At 49.8% G+C, this 18,071-nt stretch overlaps 1 protein-coding gene and 1 long non-coding RNA gene across 2 annotated transcripts in view; both read left to right on the top strand.

Moving 5' to 3' along the window:
* LOC144508355 (uncharacterized) overlaps positions 1-6,506 on the top strand; it is a 33,821-nt gene extending 27,315 nt beyond the window's left edge. The window contains exons 2-3 of the long non-coding RNA XR_013500263.1: positions 4,413-4,615; positions 5,461-6,506. This is a non-coding gene — a long non-coding RNA (uncharacterized LOC144508355). The remainder of the gene's footprint in view (positions 1-4,412; positions 4,616-5,460) is intronic.
* A 460-nt stretch (positions 6,507-6,966) lies between these two features.
* Positions 6,967-18,071, top strand: part of LOC144508724 (C-X-C chemokine receptor type 3-like) — a 31,508-nt gene continuing 20,403 nt past the window's right edge. Inside the window, exons 1-3 of the mRNA XM_078237032.1 lie at positions 6,967-7,170; positions 8,772-8,889; positions 14,885-15,009. Coding sequence (XP_078093158.1) covers positions 6,967-7,170; positions 8,772-8,889; positions 14,885-15,009 — 447 coding nt within the window. The remainder of the gene's footprint in view (positions 7,171-8,771; positions 8,890-14,884; positions 15,010-18,071) is intronic.

Raw genomic sequence — 18,071 nt, 5'->3', positions numbered from 1 at the left:
GGAGGGGGCTGAAGGGTGGATCAGTAAATTTGCTGATGACACCAAGATTGGTGGAGTAGTGGATGAGGTGGAGGGCTGTTGTAGGCTACAAAGAGATATAGATAGGATGCAGAGCTGGGCTGAAAAATGGCAAATGGAGTTTCACCCTGACAAATGCGAGGTGATTCATTTTGGTAGGACAAATTTAAATGTGGATTATAGGGTCAAAGGTAGGGTTCTGAAGAATGTGGAGGAACAGAGAGATCTTGGGGTTCATATCCATAGATCTCTGAAGGTTGCCACTCAAGTGGATAGAGCCGTGAAGAAGGCCTATAGTGTGTTGGCGTTCATTAACAGGGGGTTTGAGTTTAAGAGCCGTGGGGTTATGCTGCAACTGTACAGGACCTTGGTGAGACCAGATTTGGAATATTGTGTGCAGTTCTGGTCACCTCACTACAAGAAGGATGTGGAGACACTGGAAAGAGTGCAAAGGAGATTTATCAGGATGCTGCCTGGTTTGGAGGGTAGGTCTTATGAGGAAAGATGAAGGGAACTTGGGCTTTTCTCTTTGGAGCGGAGGAGGTTGAGAGGAGACTTGATAGAGGTTTATAAGATGATGAGGGGGATAGATAGAGTGAACGTTCAAAGACTATTTCCTCGGGTGAATGGAGCGGTAACTAGGGGGCATAACTATAGGGTTCATGGTGGGAGATATAGGAAGGATGTCAGAGGTAGGTTTTTTACTCAGAGAGTGGTTGGGGTGTGGAATGGACTGCCTGCAGCGATAGTGGAGTCAGAAACTTTAGGAACATTTAAGAAGCTGTTGGATAGGCACATGGAGTACTTTGGGATGATAGGGAGGAAATAGCTTGATCTGGGTTTCAGACAAAGCTCGGCACAACATCATGGTCCGAAGGACCTGTTCTGTGCTGTACTGTTCTATGTTCTAAGTTCTAATTGTTGGAAAAACCCATCTGGTTCACGAATATCCTTTAGGGAAGGAAATCTGCTGTCCTTACCCGGTCTGGCCTATATGTGACTCCAGAGCCACAGCAATGTGGTTGATTCTGAACTGCCCACAGGCAACTAGGGATGGGCAATAAATGCTGGCCAGCCAGCGACGCCCATGTCCCATGAATAATTTTTTTTAAATTACTGACGCAATGTACATCGATACCAGACAGGAATTGTAAAAAGGTACCAACATTCGAGTCATCATATTATGGTGATCCTTTTGTGATTGGTTGGTGAATTACGAAAGGGAAATATATCACGGGAAAAGGAGAAGTACCAGTAACAACTGCCACACTCCCCGGGACCCCCTGTAAATACTGACACACTCCCCGGGACCCCCTGTAAATACTGACACATTCCCCGGGACCCCCTGTAAATACTGACACACTCCCCGGGACCCCCTGTAAATACTGACACACTCCTCGGGGACCCCCCTGTAAATACTGCCACACTCCCCGGGACCCCCCTGTAAATACTGCCACACTCCCCGGGACCCCCTGTAAATACTGACACATTCCCCGGGACCCCCTGTAAATACTGACACACTCCCCGGGACCCCCCTGTAAATACTGACACACTCCCCGGAGACCCCCTGTAAATACTGACACATTCCCCGGGACCCCCTGTAAATACTGACACACTCCCCGGGACCCCCTGTAAATACTGACACACTCCCCGGGACCCCCTGTAAATACTGACACACTCCCCGGGACCCCCTGTAAATACTGACACACTCCCCGGGACCCCCTGTAAATACTGACACACTCCCCGGGACCCCCTGTAAATACTGACACACTCCCCGGGACCCCCTGTAAATACTGACACACTCCCCGGGACCCCCTGTAAATACTGACACACTCCCCGGGACCCCCTGTAAATACTGACACACTCCCCGGGACCCCCTGAAAATACTGACACACTCCCCGGGACCCCCTGTAAATACTGACACACTCCCCGGGACCCCCCTGTAAATACTGACACACTCCCCGGAGACCCCCTGTAAATACTGACACACTCCCCGGAGACCCCCTGTAAATACTGACACACTCCCCGGGACCCCCCTGTATATACTGACACACTCGCCGGAGACCCCCCTGTAAACACTGACACACTCCCCGGGACCCCCCTGTAAATACTGACACACTCGCCGGAGACCCCCCCTGTAAATACTGACACACTCCCCGGAGACCCCCCTGTAAATACTGACACACTCCCCGGGGACCCCCTGTAAACACTGACACACTCCCCGGGGACCCCCTGTAAATACTGACACACTCGCCGGAGACCCCCTGTAAATACTGACACACTCCCCGGGGACCCCCCTGTAAATACTGACACACTCCCCGGAGACCCCCTGTAAATACTGACACACTCCCCGGGGACCCCCTGTAAATACTGACACACTCCCCGGAGACCCCCTGTAAATACTGACACACTCCCCGGGGACCCCCTGTAAATACTGACACACTCCCCGGAGACCCCCTGTAAATACTGACACACTCCCCCGGGGCCCCCTGTAAATACTGACACACTCCCCGGGACCCCCCTGTAAATACTGACACACTCCCCGGAGACCCCCTGTAAATACTGACACACTCCCCGGGGACCCCCTGTAAATACTGACACACTCCCCGGAGACCCCCTGTAAATACTGACACACTCCCCGGGACCCCCCTGTAAATACTGACACACTCCCCGGAGACCCCCTGTAAATACTGACACACTCCCCGGGGACCCCCTGTAAATACTGACACACTCCCCGGAGACCCCCTGTAAATACTGACACACTCCCCGGGGACCCCCCTGTAAATACTGACACACTCCCCGGAGACCCCCTGTAAATACTGACACACTCCCCGGGGACCCCCTGTAAATACTGACACACTCCCCGGAGACCCCCTGTAAATACTGACACACTCCCCGGGGACCCCCTGTAAATACTGACACACTCCCCGGAGACCCCCTGTAAATACTGACACACTCCCCGGGGACCCCCTGTAAATACTGACACACTCCCCGGAGACCCCCTGTAAATACTGACACACTCCCCAGGGACCCCCTGTAAACACTGACACACTCCCCGGGGACCCCCTGTAAATACTGACACACTCCCCGGGGACCCCCTGTAAATACTGACACACTCGCCGGAGACCCCCCTGTAAATACTGACACACTCCCCGGGACCCCCCTGTAAATACTGACACACTCCCCGGGACCCCCTGTAAATACTGACACACTCCCCGGGGACCCCCTGTAAATACTGACACACTCCCCGGAGACCCCCTGTAAATACTGACACACTCCCCGGGGACCCCCTGTAAATACTGACACACTCCCCGGGACCCCCTGTAAATACTGACACACTCCCCGGGACCCCCTGTAAATACTGACACACTCCCCGGGGACCCCCTGTAAATACTGACACACTCGCCGGAGACCCCCCTGTAAATACTGACACACTCCCCGGGACCCCCTGTAAATACTGACACACTCCCCGGGGTCCCCTGTAAATACTGACACACTCGCCGGAGACCCCCCTGTAAATACTGACACACTCGCCGGAGACCCCCCTGTAAATACTGACACACACCCCGGGACCCCCTGTAAATACTGACACACTCGCCGGAGACCCCCCTGTAAATACTGACACACTCGCCGGAGACCCCCCTGTAAATACTGACACACACCCCGGGACCCCCTGTAAATACTGACACACACCCTGGGACCCCCTGTAAATACTGACACACTCCCTGGGGATCTCTGTAAATATTAACACCTGCCCCGGGAACCCCCCCCGACCCACTGCACCCCCTCCCCCGGCCCCCCCGCCCTCGCAAGTACTGATACACTGCCTGGGGTCCTATACCGAATGCGCTGTGCCTGCTACAGTTGTCCTGTAACCGCGTGTTGGGGGAATGCGCTGGCAGTGCTTGTCGACCAGGGCAGGCAGCACCATCATCTGTGGCAACCCCTCGACTACATTCTGCAAATCCTCGCCCACAACAAACAGCCTGCACCGTGTTGTTCCTGTTCTGTTGCACGCCTCGAGATGAAAGCAGAGATAGCTAGCAGTCTCCACGAGATATGCATCTGAGCTGCAGTACCTGTGAGATGGCTATGCATGTTCGCCACACTGAAAGTTCCTGTCCCCTTCATACTCTCTCAGGTACCAAGAGCAGGTGTGAAACACTTCCTCTCCACACTTAAAGGTCACGATACTTCATATATCTATTCTTATTTATCCAAAGAACAAAGAACAATACAGCACAGGAACAGGCCCTTCGGCCCTCCTAGCCCACGCCGCTCCCTGGTCCAAACTAGACCATTCTTTTGTATACCTCCATTCCCACTCCGTTCATGTGGTATCCATCTTGCCTCTTAGATTTGCTAATTAGATTATTATTTCTCCTAATCCCAAGATATACCAATGGTTATCGAATCTAACAGCACAGATGGCCATTCATCCCATCACGTCCCTGCCAGCTCTTCGGAGTTGTGATCACGGGATGGTGAGTGACTCGGAGGGGAGCCTCCAGGTGGGGGTGTTCCCAGGTATCTGCTGCCCTTGTCCTTCTAGATGGTAACGGTCGTGGGTTTGGAAGGTGCTGCCGAAGGAGCCTTGGTGAGTTGCTGCAGTGCATCTTGTAGATGGTACACACGGCTGTCACTGTGTGTTGGGTGTGGAGGGAGTGAATGTTTGTGGTTAGCGTGTCGATCAAGCGGGGCTGCTTTGTTCTGGAAGGTGTCACGCTTCTTGAGTGTTGTTGGAGCCGCACCCATCCAGGCAAGTGGGGAGTATTCCATCACACTCATAACTTGTGTCCTGTAGATGGTGGACAGGCTTTGCAGGGAGTCAGGAGTAAGTGAATGAAAGACTTGGGAAACTGCGTTTTATCAGCAGGCACGTCGGCCAAAAAGTTCTGGACCTATTCGCGGATCAGAATTTCCCGTCTTGCCGATGGTGACCCCCGACAGTGGGAGGAGAGGATGCTGGGTACGCAAAGCGCCGGACATATCGGCATCTGCTTCCACCGCCCTTTCAGGCAGCGCCTTCCAGATCACAACAACTCACTGTGTGTAAAAAAAATAAAATTCTCCTCATCTCCAGCTCCCGCCACCCCCCTCCCCCCCGCCCCTCTGGTTCTTTTCCCGATTCTGTTTAATATGCGTCCCCTCTGGTTACCGAGCCTCCTGTCACTGGAAACATAGACACTATAGTTAAGAAAGCCCACCAACGCCTCTATTTTCTCAGGAGGCTGAGAAAATTCGGCATGTTCAAAGATGTGCGGGCTCGGTTGATTGACCATGCTAAATTAACCCTGGTGTCAGGCGGATTCGCAGGGTGAGTGAGGGTTACGGGTATAGGGCCTGGGTGGGATTGTAATCGGTACAGACTCGATGGGCCGAATGGTCTCCTTCTGTACTGTAGTGATTCTATGATTCGATGACTCTCACCAATTTTTACAGATGCACCACAGAAAGCCCTCAAGACCGCAAGAAACTACAAAAGGTCGTGAATGAAGCCCAATCCATCACGCAAACCAGCCTCCCATCCATTGACTCTGTCTACACTTCCTGCTGACTCAGAAAAGCAACCAGCATAATTTAGGACCCCACGCATTCTCTCTTCCACCTTCTTCCGTCGGGAAAAAGATACAAAAGTCTGAGATCATGTACCAACCGACTCAAGTGCAGCTTCTTCCCTGCTGCTGTCAGACTTTTGAATGAACCAACCTCGCACTAAGTTGATCTATCTCTGCACCCTAGCTATGACTGTAACACTACATTCTGCGCTCTCTCCTTTCCTTCTCTATCAACGGTATGCTTTGTCTGTATAGCGGACAAGAAACAATACTTTTCACTTTATCCCAATACGTGTTGTGGCTGAATGGAGATTTAACTTTTAATACCCTGAAAGATCTTTAATCAAGCAAACCTGATTTTTGGTTCAAGTTGTTTTTTCACTATGCTGGGATTTTTGTGGCCAGTGGCCTGGAATTTCTCAGAGGACACAAGGTGTCAGATTTAACAACTTGTCCTTGGCACGAATGAGTTGTGAACAGACTTGTGGGATCCAGTGTTCCTTACCTGGGCATTGGAATGTGAATAAGATGCACTTCTCGAGATGATGAGGCCTGAAGTGACCAATGATACTATGGTTGGATTTGATTGGCCTAATCGAACGATGCAATTGGGGTTTCTGATCAATTCATTGGCTGATTACCAAAGAACTTTTGGAGTTTTAACTCTGCTAACACAAAGAGCTTGTTCAGAAGGTAGGTGGAGAACCTGGAGATCAAACTCACAAAGACAGACAACATCTGGAAGGAGAAGAGAACAGAGAACTGATTCCATGTGACAATAGAATCCTGGCCAGGTTTTAATTACAAGTGCAAATCAACCTTAAGTTAAGTAAAGTAACAGATCGTGAGTATTTGGTTCATGCATTGGAAGTATTTACTGTTGTTTAAATAGCTGCAGAATAAAGGAAATTGTGTTGAAGTGTTTAAAGTTGACTTTGTGTCTTTATTCGCTGCAGAGATTAAAACACACACGTTTGGACAACAATGTGACATTAATAAATAAAACCAAATCAAATAGATTACAGCGATATCCCAGCCGAAGAGTTTATTATGATTATCACCTGTAAAATATTGGCAGCTTATGGCAAATGATGTATTTATTCGAAAGCATTTCAGATTCCAGATTCCGTCAGCTCATCCAGAATTACTCCGTCTCAAACCCCAACTTGCACAGAGTCTCATTCACTCACGCTCGCTGATTCCCTCGTCTCTCTGTTCTGGAATTCTCACATCAGGGTCAAATTCCTCCACCTCTGCCTCACTCCCTCCCTGTCCCCTTGGGGTCTTTTGTACCAGCCAGTCTTCGTCCTACCAGTTGTAAATCCTACACCCCCACACTCTCCCCCCTTCCATCCTCCCCGGGGATAAAAAAGAGCTCAGAATGCCCGCGATGCACGTCGCAGTCAAACAGCCCACTCAGCACACAGGCAGGAGCCACCTGGAGGATGACTGGCAGCAGGAGGGGCCTGTAGAACGGCCAAAAATAATCCACAGTCGCCTCTTTTCTGGGGCCATCTTCGACATGTTCACTTCAGGAAGGATGTTGAGGCCTTGGAGAGCGTGCGGGGGAGATTTATCGGAATGTTTCCCAGGGGTGAGGGATTTCAGTTCATGTGGCGAGACTGGGGGAAGACTGGAAGACGCTGGAGCAGAAGTTAGCCATTCGGCCCATCGAGTCTACTTCACCATTCAATGACTGATCTGATGTGATAATCCTCAACTCCACTTTCCCACCTCATTCCCTCGATTCCCTTACTGATTAAATATCTGTCTATCTCAGCCTTGAACATTAATGACCCAGCCTCTAAGGCCCCCTGCGGTAAAGAATTCCACAGATTCACTCCCCTCTGAGAGAAGAAATTCCTCCTCATCTCTATCTTCAATGGGCCCCCTTACTCTGAGATTATTCCCTCTGGTTCCTGACACTCCCACACGGGGAAACAACCTCTCAGCATCGACCCTGTCAAACCCCCTGAGAATCCGATATGTCTCAGTAAGATCGCCTCTCATTCTTCTAAACTCCAACAAGTACAGGACCCAACCTCTCATAGAATCATAGAAATCATAGAAACCCTACAGTACAGAAAGAGGCCCTTCAGCCCATCGAGTCTGTACCGACCACAATCCCACCCAGGCTCTACCCCCATATCCCTACACATTTTACCCGCTAATCCCTCTAACCTACACATCCCAGGACACTAAGGGGCAATTTTTTTTAGCATAGCCAATCAACCTAACCCGCACATCTTTGGCCTGATCTATGATCATCGGATCTATGATCATAGATAGGATCATAGAAACACTACAGTGCAGAAGGAGGCCATTCAGCCCATTGAGTCTGCACCAACCACAATCCCACCCAGGCCCTATCCCCGTAAACCCATGTACTTACCCTGCTAGTCCCCCTGACACTAAGGGGCAATTTAGCTTGGCCAATGCACCTAACCCACACATCTTTGGAATGTGGGAGGAAACCAGAGCACCCAGAGGAAACCCACGTAGACACGGGGAGAACGTGCAGACTCCACACAGACAGTGACCCAAGCCGGGAATCGAACCTGGATCCCTGGCGCTGTGAGGCAGCAGTGCTAACCACTGAACTTCTCATCAGAAAATCCCTCTACAGCTGGGATCAACCTAGTGGATCTTCTCTGGACTGCCTCCAATGCCGGTATATCTTCTCCTAAATAAGGGGACCACAACAGTTCACGATATTGCAGGTGTGATCTAACCAGTGCCTTGTACAGTTTTTGCAAGACTTCCCTATTTTTATATTCCATTCCCTTTGAAACAAAGGCCAACATTCCATTCATCTTCCCTCGTAACTGTTTGAATTCGGTAAAAATACCTCTGAGGCTAGTCTGAGTCAAAATACAGTAAGGCTTTATTCTCACAAGTTTGCGGGAGAACCTGACCCCTTGAAAGCGGAAGCCAAAGTTCTCTCTCAACACAGAAAAGTGGGGATATATATACAGCATGGCTCCCCGCACCAGTCAGGACACAAACACTGATCTGGTCATGAATCAAACCCCAGACCAGTCACGACTCAGAAATACAATTTACAACTGCTGGTCACAAAGCAAGTTTCCAGATCAACTACAAAAAATACATTGATAGCTTCTTGACCATAAACCAGTGTATCTGGCATCCTCAGCACATGAAGCGCAGGCCTTCTGTTTCCTGTTCTTCCCGCAGTTCCCCTTTGAAGTTTCGATGCTCGTCCAGCTGCCCCAGCGGCAGTTCCTCTTCAAACAGCTGATATCGCGATCCACAGCATGGAATCGCCTAACTTCCGCAAACCACACACAAACCTGTAGGAAAGGTAAGACTTCACAAACACATTCACATTTACATTGACTATCTATTGTTATAAAAATAAAAGTTAACTGGTATTAATATCAGAAGCAGTACAAACAAGAATAACTTTATTCATGTCAAAAACAGTGTAAACCTGAGGGAAAGCAAAACCTAAGAAGACTGGCCACAATGCAGGGTTATGCTTGTAATACATTCTAAGTACAAAGTTCAACCCCTTAGGTACAAAATACATTAACCCTTTCCCTTCTTCACTGCTGAACTTGCATGCTAGATTTTGGTTGATTTATGCACAAAGACTTCCAGATCCCTCTATGCTACAGCTTTCTGCAGTCTTTCCTCATAGAATCATAGAATCCCTACAGCGCAGAAGGAGGCCATTCGGCCCATCAAGTCTGCGCTGACCACAATCCTACCCAGGCCCTAACCCTGTAACCCCATGAATTTACCCCAGCTGGTCCCCCTGACACAAAGGGGATATTTAGCGTGGCCAATCCACCAAACCCACATGTCTTTGGAGGAAACCAGAGCACCCGGAGGAAACCCACGCAGACACGGGGAGAACGTGCAAACGCCGCACAGACAGTGACCCAAGCCGGGAATTGAACCCGGGTCCCTGGCGCTGTGAGGCAGCAGTGCTAACCACTGTGCCACTGTACCTTCTCCATTTAAATAATATTCAGCTCTTTCGTTCTTCCTACCAATGTGCACAACTTCACATTTTCCTGCATTATAATCCATCTGCCAAGATTTTCTCCACTCACTGTCTGTATCCCTCTGTAGACTCTTTTCCCATTCCGCCCGCCACGGGAGTCGTAGCGGGCGGGGAAGGGGGGTGCGGACCATGCAAAGTTCCGCTGACCTCGGACAGGATTTTCCGGTCTTGGGGCTGGTACAGCTTGAAAATCCCGCCCAGTGTGTCATCCTCACCACTTGCCTTCCCACCTATTTTAATGTCATCCACAAACTCGGCAAGAGTCCATTCGCTTCCCTCATCATGAATATATAGTGGCCCCTGCACTGATCCCAGAAGCTGGGATCGTTCTCCTCGGAGCAGAGGAGGTTAAGGGGGAGATTGAATCGAGGCGTTCAGAATCACGAGGGGGGCGCGGGGTTTGGATGGAGTGAATGAGGAGAAAGTGTTTCCAGTGACAGGAGGCTCGGTAACCAGAGGGGACACAGATTGAAGAGAATCGGGAAAAGAACCAGAGGCGGGGGGAGTTGAGGAGAATTTTATTTTTGACACACAGCGAGTTGTTGTGATCTGGAAGGCGCTGCCTGACAGGGCGGTGGAAGCAGATTCAACAGGAACTTTCTTTAGTTTAAAATTTATTTATTAGTATCACAAGCAGGCTTACATTAACACTGCGATGAAGTTACTGTGAAAATCCCCGAGTCGCCACACTCCAGCACCTGTTCGGGTACATTGAGGGAGAATTTAGCACGGCCAATGCACCTAACCAGAGCGTCTTTTGGACTGTGGGTGGAGACCGGAGCACCTGGAGGAAACCCACGCAGACACGGGGAGAATGTGCAGACTCCGCACAGACAGTGACCCAAGCCGGGAATTGAACCCGGGTCCCTGGTGCTGTGAGGCAGCAGCGCTAAACACTGTGCCAAAGTACTGCTCTTAAAAAGGGCAATTGGAGAAATACTGGAAGGCAGAAAATTTGGGAAGATGTGGGGAGGTGGGTGGGGGGGCGGTGGGTGGCGTGCGGGAGAGAGAGAGTGGGGAATAATTGAATATCTCTTTCAAAGAGCTAGTGCAGGAGTGATGGGCCGAATGATCTTTTTCTGTGCTGTGCTATTCTAAGCTGCTATCTGAGTGAAAGTAGAGACAGAGCCTGACTCGGTGATTGAAGTGGAAATCATCCATCAGATCAGTGAGGTCTTATCTTCCATCATTAACCCAAAGATCGTTCAGAAACTGAGGTTTCACTGTCTCCCTGACTGAGATTAACAGTCTCACAATGATTTACGTGTCAGATTGGAGATCAAATCAGCAGGAGACACATAAAACTACCAGAGCCACATAGAACATAGAACAGTACAGCACAGAACAGGCCCTTCGGCCCACGTTGTTGTGCCGAGCTTTGTCTGAAACCCAGATCAAGCTATTTCCTCCCTATCATCCCAAAGTACTCCATGTACCTATCCGATAGCTTCTTAAATGTTCTTAAAGTTTCTGACTCCACTATCACTGCAGGCAGTCCATTCCACACCCCAACTACTCTCTGAGTAAAGAACCTACCTCTGATATCCTTCCTATATCTCCCACCATGAACCCTATAGTTATGCCCCGTAGTTACCACTCCATTCACCCGAGGAAATAGTCTTTGAACGTTCACTCTATCTATCCCCCTCATCATCTTATAAACCTCTATCAAGTCACCTCTCAACCTCCTCCGCTCCAAAGAGAAAAGCCCAAGTTCCCTCAACCTTTCCTCATAAGACCTACCCTCCAAACCAGGCAGCATCCCGGTAAATCTCCTCTGCACTCTTTCCAGTGTCTCCACATCCTTCTTGTAGTGAGGTGACCAGAACTGCATACAATATTCCAAATGTGGTCTCACCAAGGTCCTGTACAGTTGCAGCATAACCCCACGGCTCTTAAACTCAAACCCCCTGTTAATGAACGCTAACACACTATAGGCCTTCTTCACAGCTCTATCCACTTGAGTGGCAACCTTCAGAGATCTATGGATATGAACCCCAAGATCTCTCTGTTCCTCCACATTCTTCAGAACCCTACCTTTGACCCTGTAATCCACATTTAAATTTGTCCTACCAAAATGAATCACCTCGCATTTGTCAGGGTTAAACTCCATTTGCCATTTTTCAGCCCAGCTCTGCATCCTATCTTTGGTGAGTTGCTGCAGTGCATCTTGTAGACAGTACACACTGCTGCTACTGAGCGTCGGTGGTGGAGGGAGTGAGTGTTTGTAGATGTGGTGCCAATCAAGCGGGGCTGCTTTGTCGAGCTTCTTGAGTGTTGTTGGAACTGCACTCATCCAGGCAAGTGGGGAGTATTCCATCACACTCCTGACTTGTGCCTTGTGGATGGTGGACAGGCTTTGGGGCTGGGACTTCATGTCATTGTGAAACAGGATTCTGAAGCTGTTCCTCCAGTTCCGATTTCAATCCCAGAGAGAGGGCGAAATAATCAAAGCGCGATCGAGCGTGTTGTCAAAATGAGGTGAAAAAGCTGCCCATCGAGCTGGAGCAAGGTGTATCGTGGGGATTTCGTACATCGATACTAATGTCTTTGGCTTGGCTTGACAAGGATGGCACGGTGGCACAGTGGTTAGCACTGCTGCCTCACAGCGCCAGGGGCCCGAGTTCGATTCCCGGCTCGGGTCACTGTCTGTGTGAAGTCTGCACGTTCTCCCCGTGTCTGCGTGAGTTTCTTCTGGTTTCCTCCCTCAGTCTGAAAGACGTGCTGCTCAGGTGGATTGGCCGTGCTAAATTCTCCCTCAGTGTACCCAGAGAGGCGTCGGGGTGTGACGACTAGGGGATTTTCACAGTAACTTCATTGCAGTGTTAAGGTAAGCTGACTTGTGAAACTATTGAATAAACTTTAATGTGTCATCTCAAAATGTGTGGGGGACGTTGGTTAGATTCCCCATTACAGGCCCAGTTTCCCCAATACAGAACCAGTTTCCCAAATACAGGCCCAATTTCCCATTGCAGACCCAGTTTCTCATTACAGACCCAGTTTCCAATTACAGGCGCAGTTTCCCTATTACAGGCCCAGTTTCCCGATTACAGGCCTAGCTTCCCCATTACAGTATTCTTCAAGTATCTCACATTTTTACATGGTTTTTTTATGCTATTGGGATTGGGTTCAGCCTCTGTGAGGTTTGCTGGTCAGAATTAATAGTCAATCAGCTGTTAGGCTCTACAGCATCGACACAGTGTCTGTGGCCTCCTGTCCAGGCTGCCCGACAGGAATGTGTTTGCTCTGGTCATCTGCTGTTTGATTTGGTCACACTTATCCTGCTCCTTCACCTGCTGATTGATCCCAGGAAATGCACTGCTTCCTTTTCACAAGGCTTTCCAAATCATCAGCTTTGTTGTAGAATTGTTGAGGCTGTTTAGCTGTGGGTCACAGCTCTGTAACCTCCTCCAGACCCTACACCCCCTCCCTATCTCTGTAACCTCCTCCAGACCCTACACCCCCTCCCTATCTCTGTAACCTCCTCCAGACCCTACAACCCTCCCAATTTCTGCAACCTCCTCCAGCCCCGACAACCCTCCCTATCTCCATAACTTCCTCCAGATCCTACACCCCCTCCCTATCTCTGTAACCTCCACAGCCCTACAACCCTCCCTCTCTCTGTACCTCCTCCAGCCCCTACAACCCTCCCTATCTCTGTAACCTCCCCAGCCCTACAACCCTCCCTATCTCTGTAACCTCCTCCAGCCGCCTCACTCCCTCCCGATCTCTGCAACCTCCTCCAGCCCCTACACCCCTCCCTATCTCTGTAACCTCTGCTAGACCCTACAACCCTCCCAATCTCTGTAACCTCCTCCAGCCCCTACGACCCTCCCTATCTCTGTAACCTCTTCCAGCCCCTACACCTCTCCCTATCTCTGTAACCTCCTCCAGCCCCTACAACCCTCCATATCTCTGTAACATCCTCCAGCCCCTACAACCCTCCCGATCTCTGTAACCTCCTCCAGCTCCTCCACCCCTCCCTATCTCTGGAACCTCCTCCAGCCCCTAAACCCATCCCTATCTCTGTAACCTCCTCCAGCCCTTACGCCCCTCCCTATCTCTGTAACCTCCTCCAGCCCCTACACCACCCCCTATCTCTGTAACCTCCTCCAGCCCCTACAACCCTCCATATCTCTGTAACATCCTCCAGCCCCTACAACCCTCCCTATCTCTGTAACCTCCTCCAGCCCCTACACCACCCCCTATCTCTGTAACCTCCTCCAGCCCCTACAACCCTCCCTATCTCTGTAACCTCCTCCAGCCTCAACAACTTTCCCTATCTCTGTGTTCTCCTCCAGCCATTACACCCCCTCCCTATCTCTGTAACCTCCCCCAGCCCCTACAACCCTCCCTATCTCTGTAACCTCCTCCAGCCCCTACAACCCTCCATATCTCTGTAACATCCTCCAGCCCCTACAACCCTCCCTATCTCTGTAACCTCCTCCAGCCCCTACACCACCCCCTATCTCTGTAACCTCCTCCAGCCCCTACACCACCCCCTATCTCTGTAACCTCCTCCAGCCCCTACAACCCTCCCTATCTCTGTAACCTCCTCCAGCCTCAACAACTTTCCCTATCTCTGTGTTCTCCTCCAGCCATTACACCCCCTCCCTATCTCTGTAACCTCCTCCAGCCCCTACAACCCTCCATATCTCTGTAACATCCTCCAGCCCCTACAACCCTCCCTATCTCTGTAACCTCCTCCAGCCCCTACACCACCCCCTATCTCTGTAACCTCCTCCAGCCCCTACACCACCCCCTATCTCTGTAACCTCCTCCAGCCCCTACAACCCTCCCTATCTCTGTAACCTCCTCCAGCCCCTACAACCCTCCCTATCTCTGTAACCTCCTCCAGCCCCTACAACCCTCCATATCTCTGTAACATCCTCCAGCCCCTACAACCCTCCCTATCTCTGTAACCTCCTCCAGCCCCTACACCCCCCCCCCTATCTCTGTAACCTCCCCCAGCCCCTACACCCCCCTCCCCATCTCTGTAACCTCCCCCAGCCCCTACACCCCCCTCCCAATCTCTGTAACCTCCCCCAGCCCCTACAACTCTCCCTATCTCTGCAACCTCCTCCAGCCCCGACAACCCTCCCTATCTCTGTAACTCTGAGACTGGTGGGGAGGGGATGGGGAGGGGGTGGGGGAGGTCTCATTTCTCTGCTCAAGTGGGCATCAAAGCTCACTATTGCGACCCAGCCTGGTCTGAAACATACCTCAGGAACAACATTGTGGTGGACAGGACTGTCCAGTTATTTTTTTATGCTTGCAGCTTGCGTCAGCTTGCTGTACCCCAAATGGCCACAACAGGATCATAACGTCGACCACAAGGACTCTGTGCAGCCTGCAAATCTTGTCCAGGGATGTTCTGAGCTGGTGGTGAAAGGTGACTGGGAAGTACATATCGAGACTGTGACACTATTGTGTCCTTTAAGAAATGTATTTTGCGCGTGTGTCTCAGCAGGATTTTGTCGGCACCGTGTTGTCTGTAACCGGTGTCCTCTAATTGTTACTGAAGCAATATAATGGACATCTTGCTGATTTTAATCTGAACTAATTCAGGGTTCTGTGGTTTTAATCGCCCTTTTGGGAATTGCTGAATAGAGATTGATTGGGATAATTGACACCTCAGGTCACGTGACTCCAGACCGCTCTGCCTTTCCAGAAAAACAGGTTTTTTTCCGATGATGTTTGGATTTGAGACAGAACACAGTCTGTTTTGCTTTGTGTTACTGTCTTGGAAACTGCAGAGAGAGAGAGGGATATCCTTTCCTGTCTCTGCAGTCTGAAGACTGGAAGCTGCTGGAGAGGGGGACAGTTTAAAAGAGATGTAAAGGGGCAAGTTTTCCACACAGAGGGTGGCGAATGCCTGGAATGCGCTACTGGAGGAGGTGGTGGAAGCAGATTCTGTAACAGTGTTCAACAGGCATCTGGATAGATACATGAATAGGGAGGGAATCGAGGGATATGGACCACGTAGAGGCAAGAAAATATTAGATTAGAGAGGCATCGGTGTCGGCACAGACTTGGTGGGCCAAAAGGCCTGTTCCTGGGCTGTACTGTTCTTTGTTCTTTGTTCGACAGATCAGGTTTACTTATCTGATTTGCTGCCTTAAGGATACACCATTCTCTGAAGTCTGTTGCTGGATTTTTGTGTATAGGTGTTAAAAGACTGAAAGTCCGGCGGCACGAGGGCATACTTGTTTTTGTGCTGAGTAATTCTGAAGAAGGGTGTGTTCTGTGGGATATTGCTTTCCGTTGGAACAACAGAGATAGCTAGCTATTAGGAGTTACACTGTGTCATGCTTAAGTCTCGCAATTGGTAAAAGTTATGCTAATTCGTCTTGTTATATTCTAACTGTGTTCTTAAATAAACTTTTCTTTGGTAAAAGCTCCCTAGTAGGTCACTTGAATCATACCTGGCGCTCACTCTAATGCCAAAATCAAATGTAAAACTATGTCTAGGCTAACTTCACAAAATACCTTGGCGTTTCTGACCTGGGTCATAACAAGAGAGAGAGCGAGAGAGGACGGCACCTCAAATCAAATCAAAGCAAGATCTTTCTCCAACCACAACCATTTCATTCTCAGACAAGTCATTCATCACATTCTGTGAAACTGAGCGACTGAATGAGTTCTGTTCTGTTTCCTGCTCCCGCACTGAGGTATAGATTATCTGAAAGAGAACTACAGTTATTTGAAAGAGGAGGAATAATATCAGCAATCCACATCAATGGACAGCCAAGCATTTGAAATGGTAAGTGGGAACTCTCCTGCCATTTGTGTAAATTTCATAAACTTGAAGAATGATGTTGAAAAAATCAGATGTTTACACTTTGCGTCATGTCTATTTGTTGATGCCAGTGGATTTTATTTGATAATAACTCCTCCTGAATTTTAATTCCCCCCCCACCTTTATAAATATCCGTGCAGAATGCAAAAAATAAATAAACTAAAACTAAAACTGGTGGAACGAAGCAAGGGTAAGGTTTTAATTAAAAGCCGAAACATTCTGAAAGTGTGATCCTTCATCGGTTTTCAATTTCTCGCTGGCTGCTTTTAGCACCTTTATTCATCCATGGCATATTTCATCCACACCTCCAGCAAGTTTAGTTGTGTTTTTCGTAGTGTTGCTATTTGCTAATGTTCGTACAATTTACAGTGGCTTCTCTGCACACTGCGATGATAAGCCTTGGATTCCCCGATAGGCTGTGAGCCCGATTGAGAGATTGACTGCCATTACATAAAATCACCAGATCCGCCATCACCTCTTTTCTGTCAGAAGCTGGCAAATTTTGAGGGTCTGGATTTCTGTTGGGAACTGTGCTTGTAGTAAAATTCAGGAGGAGTTATTATCAAATAAAATCCACTGGCATCAACAAATAGACATTACGCAAAGTGTAAACATCTGCAAAGTCTACAGCTACACCCAGTTGGTCATGAATGTCAAGCTTTTCTTGTAGATCAGGCCAATCTACACTCCTTTTCCCCCATATCTCTCAATCCCAACTACCCACCTTCTCCCCCATATCTGATGGCACGTTGGTTAGCACTGCAGCCTCACAGCACCAGAGATCCAGGTTCGATTCCCGGCTTGGGTCACTGTCTGTGTGGAGTTTGCACATTCTCCTCGTGTCTGCGTGGGTTTCCTCCCACAGTCCGATAAATATGCAGGTGAGGTGGATTGGCCATGCTAACTTGCTCCTTAGATGCGTAGATTCGGGGGGATTAATGGGGTCATTAGGTGCCTGGGTAAGAAGCTCTGATGAAGAGTTAATGCAGGCTTGATGGGCCAAATGGCCTCTTTCTACTCTCTGGGGATTCTATGATTTTATCCTATGATACCTCTCAATCTCACCCTCTCCCCATATCCCTCAATCCCACCTGTCCCCGTATCCCTCAATCCCACCTGTCCCCGTATCCCTCAATCCCACCTGTCCCCGTATCCCTCAATCCCACCTGTCCCCATATCCCTCAATCCCACCTGTCCCCATATCCCTCAATCCCACCTGTCCCCGTATCCCTCAATCCCACCTGTCCCCGTATCCCTCAATCCCACCTGTCCCCGTATCTCTCAATCCCACCTGTCCCCGTATCCCTCAATCCCACCTGTCCCCGTATCTCTCAATCCCACCTGTCCCCGTATCCCTCAATCCCACCTTCTCCCCGTATCCCTCAATCCCACCTTCTCCCCATATCCCTCAATCCCACCTGTCCCCATATCCCTCAATCCCACCTGTCCCCGTATCCCACCTGTCCCCGTATCCCTCAATCCCACCTTCTCCCCATATCCCTCAATCCCACCTGTCCCCGTATCCCTCAATCCCACCTTCTCCCCATATCCCTCAATCCCACCTGTCCCCATATCCCTCAATCCCACCTGTCCCCGTATTCCTCAATCCCACCTTTTCCCCATATCCCTGAATCCCAATCTTCTCCCCATGCCCCAATCACTCACC

The sequence above is a fragment of the Mustelus asterias genome, chromosome 20 (assembly GCF_964213995.1).
Source record: "Mustelus asterias chromosome 20, sMusAst1.hap1.1, whole genome shotgun sequence".
Classification (NCBI taxonomy): Eukaryota; Metazoa; Chordata; class Chondrichthyes; order Carcharhiniformes; family Triakidae; genus Mustelus; species Mustelus asterias.
Note: the sequence above shows the minus strand (reverse complement) of the source record. Positions and strands in the feature narration are given on the sequence as shown.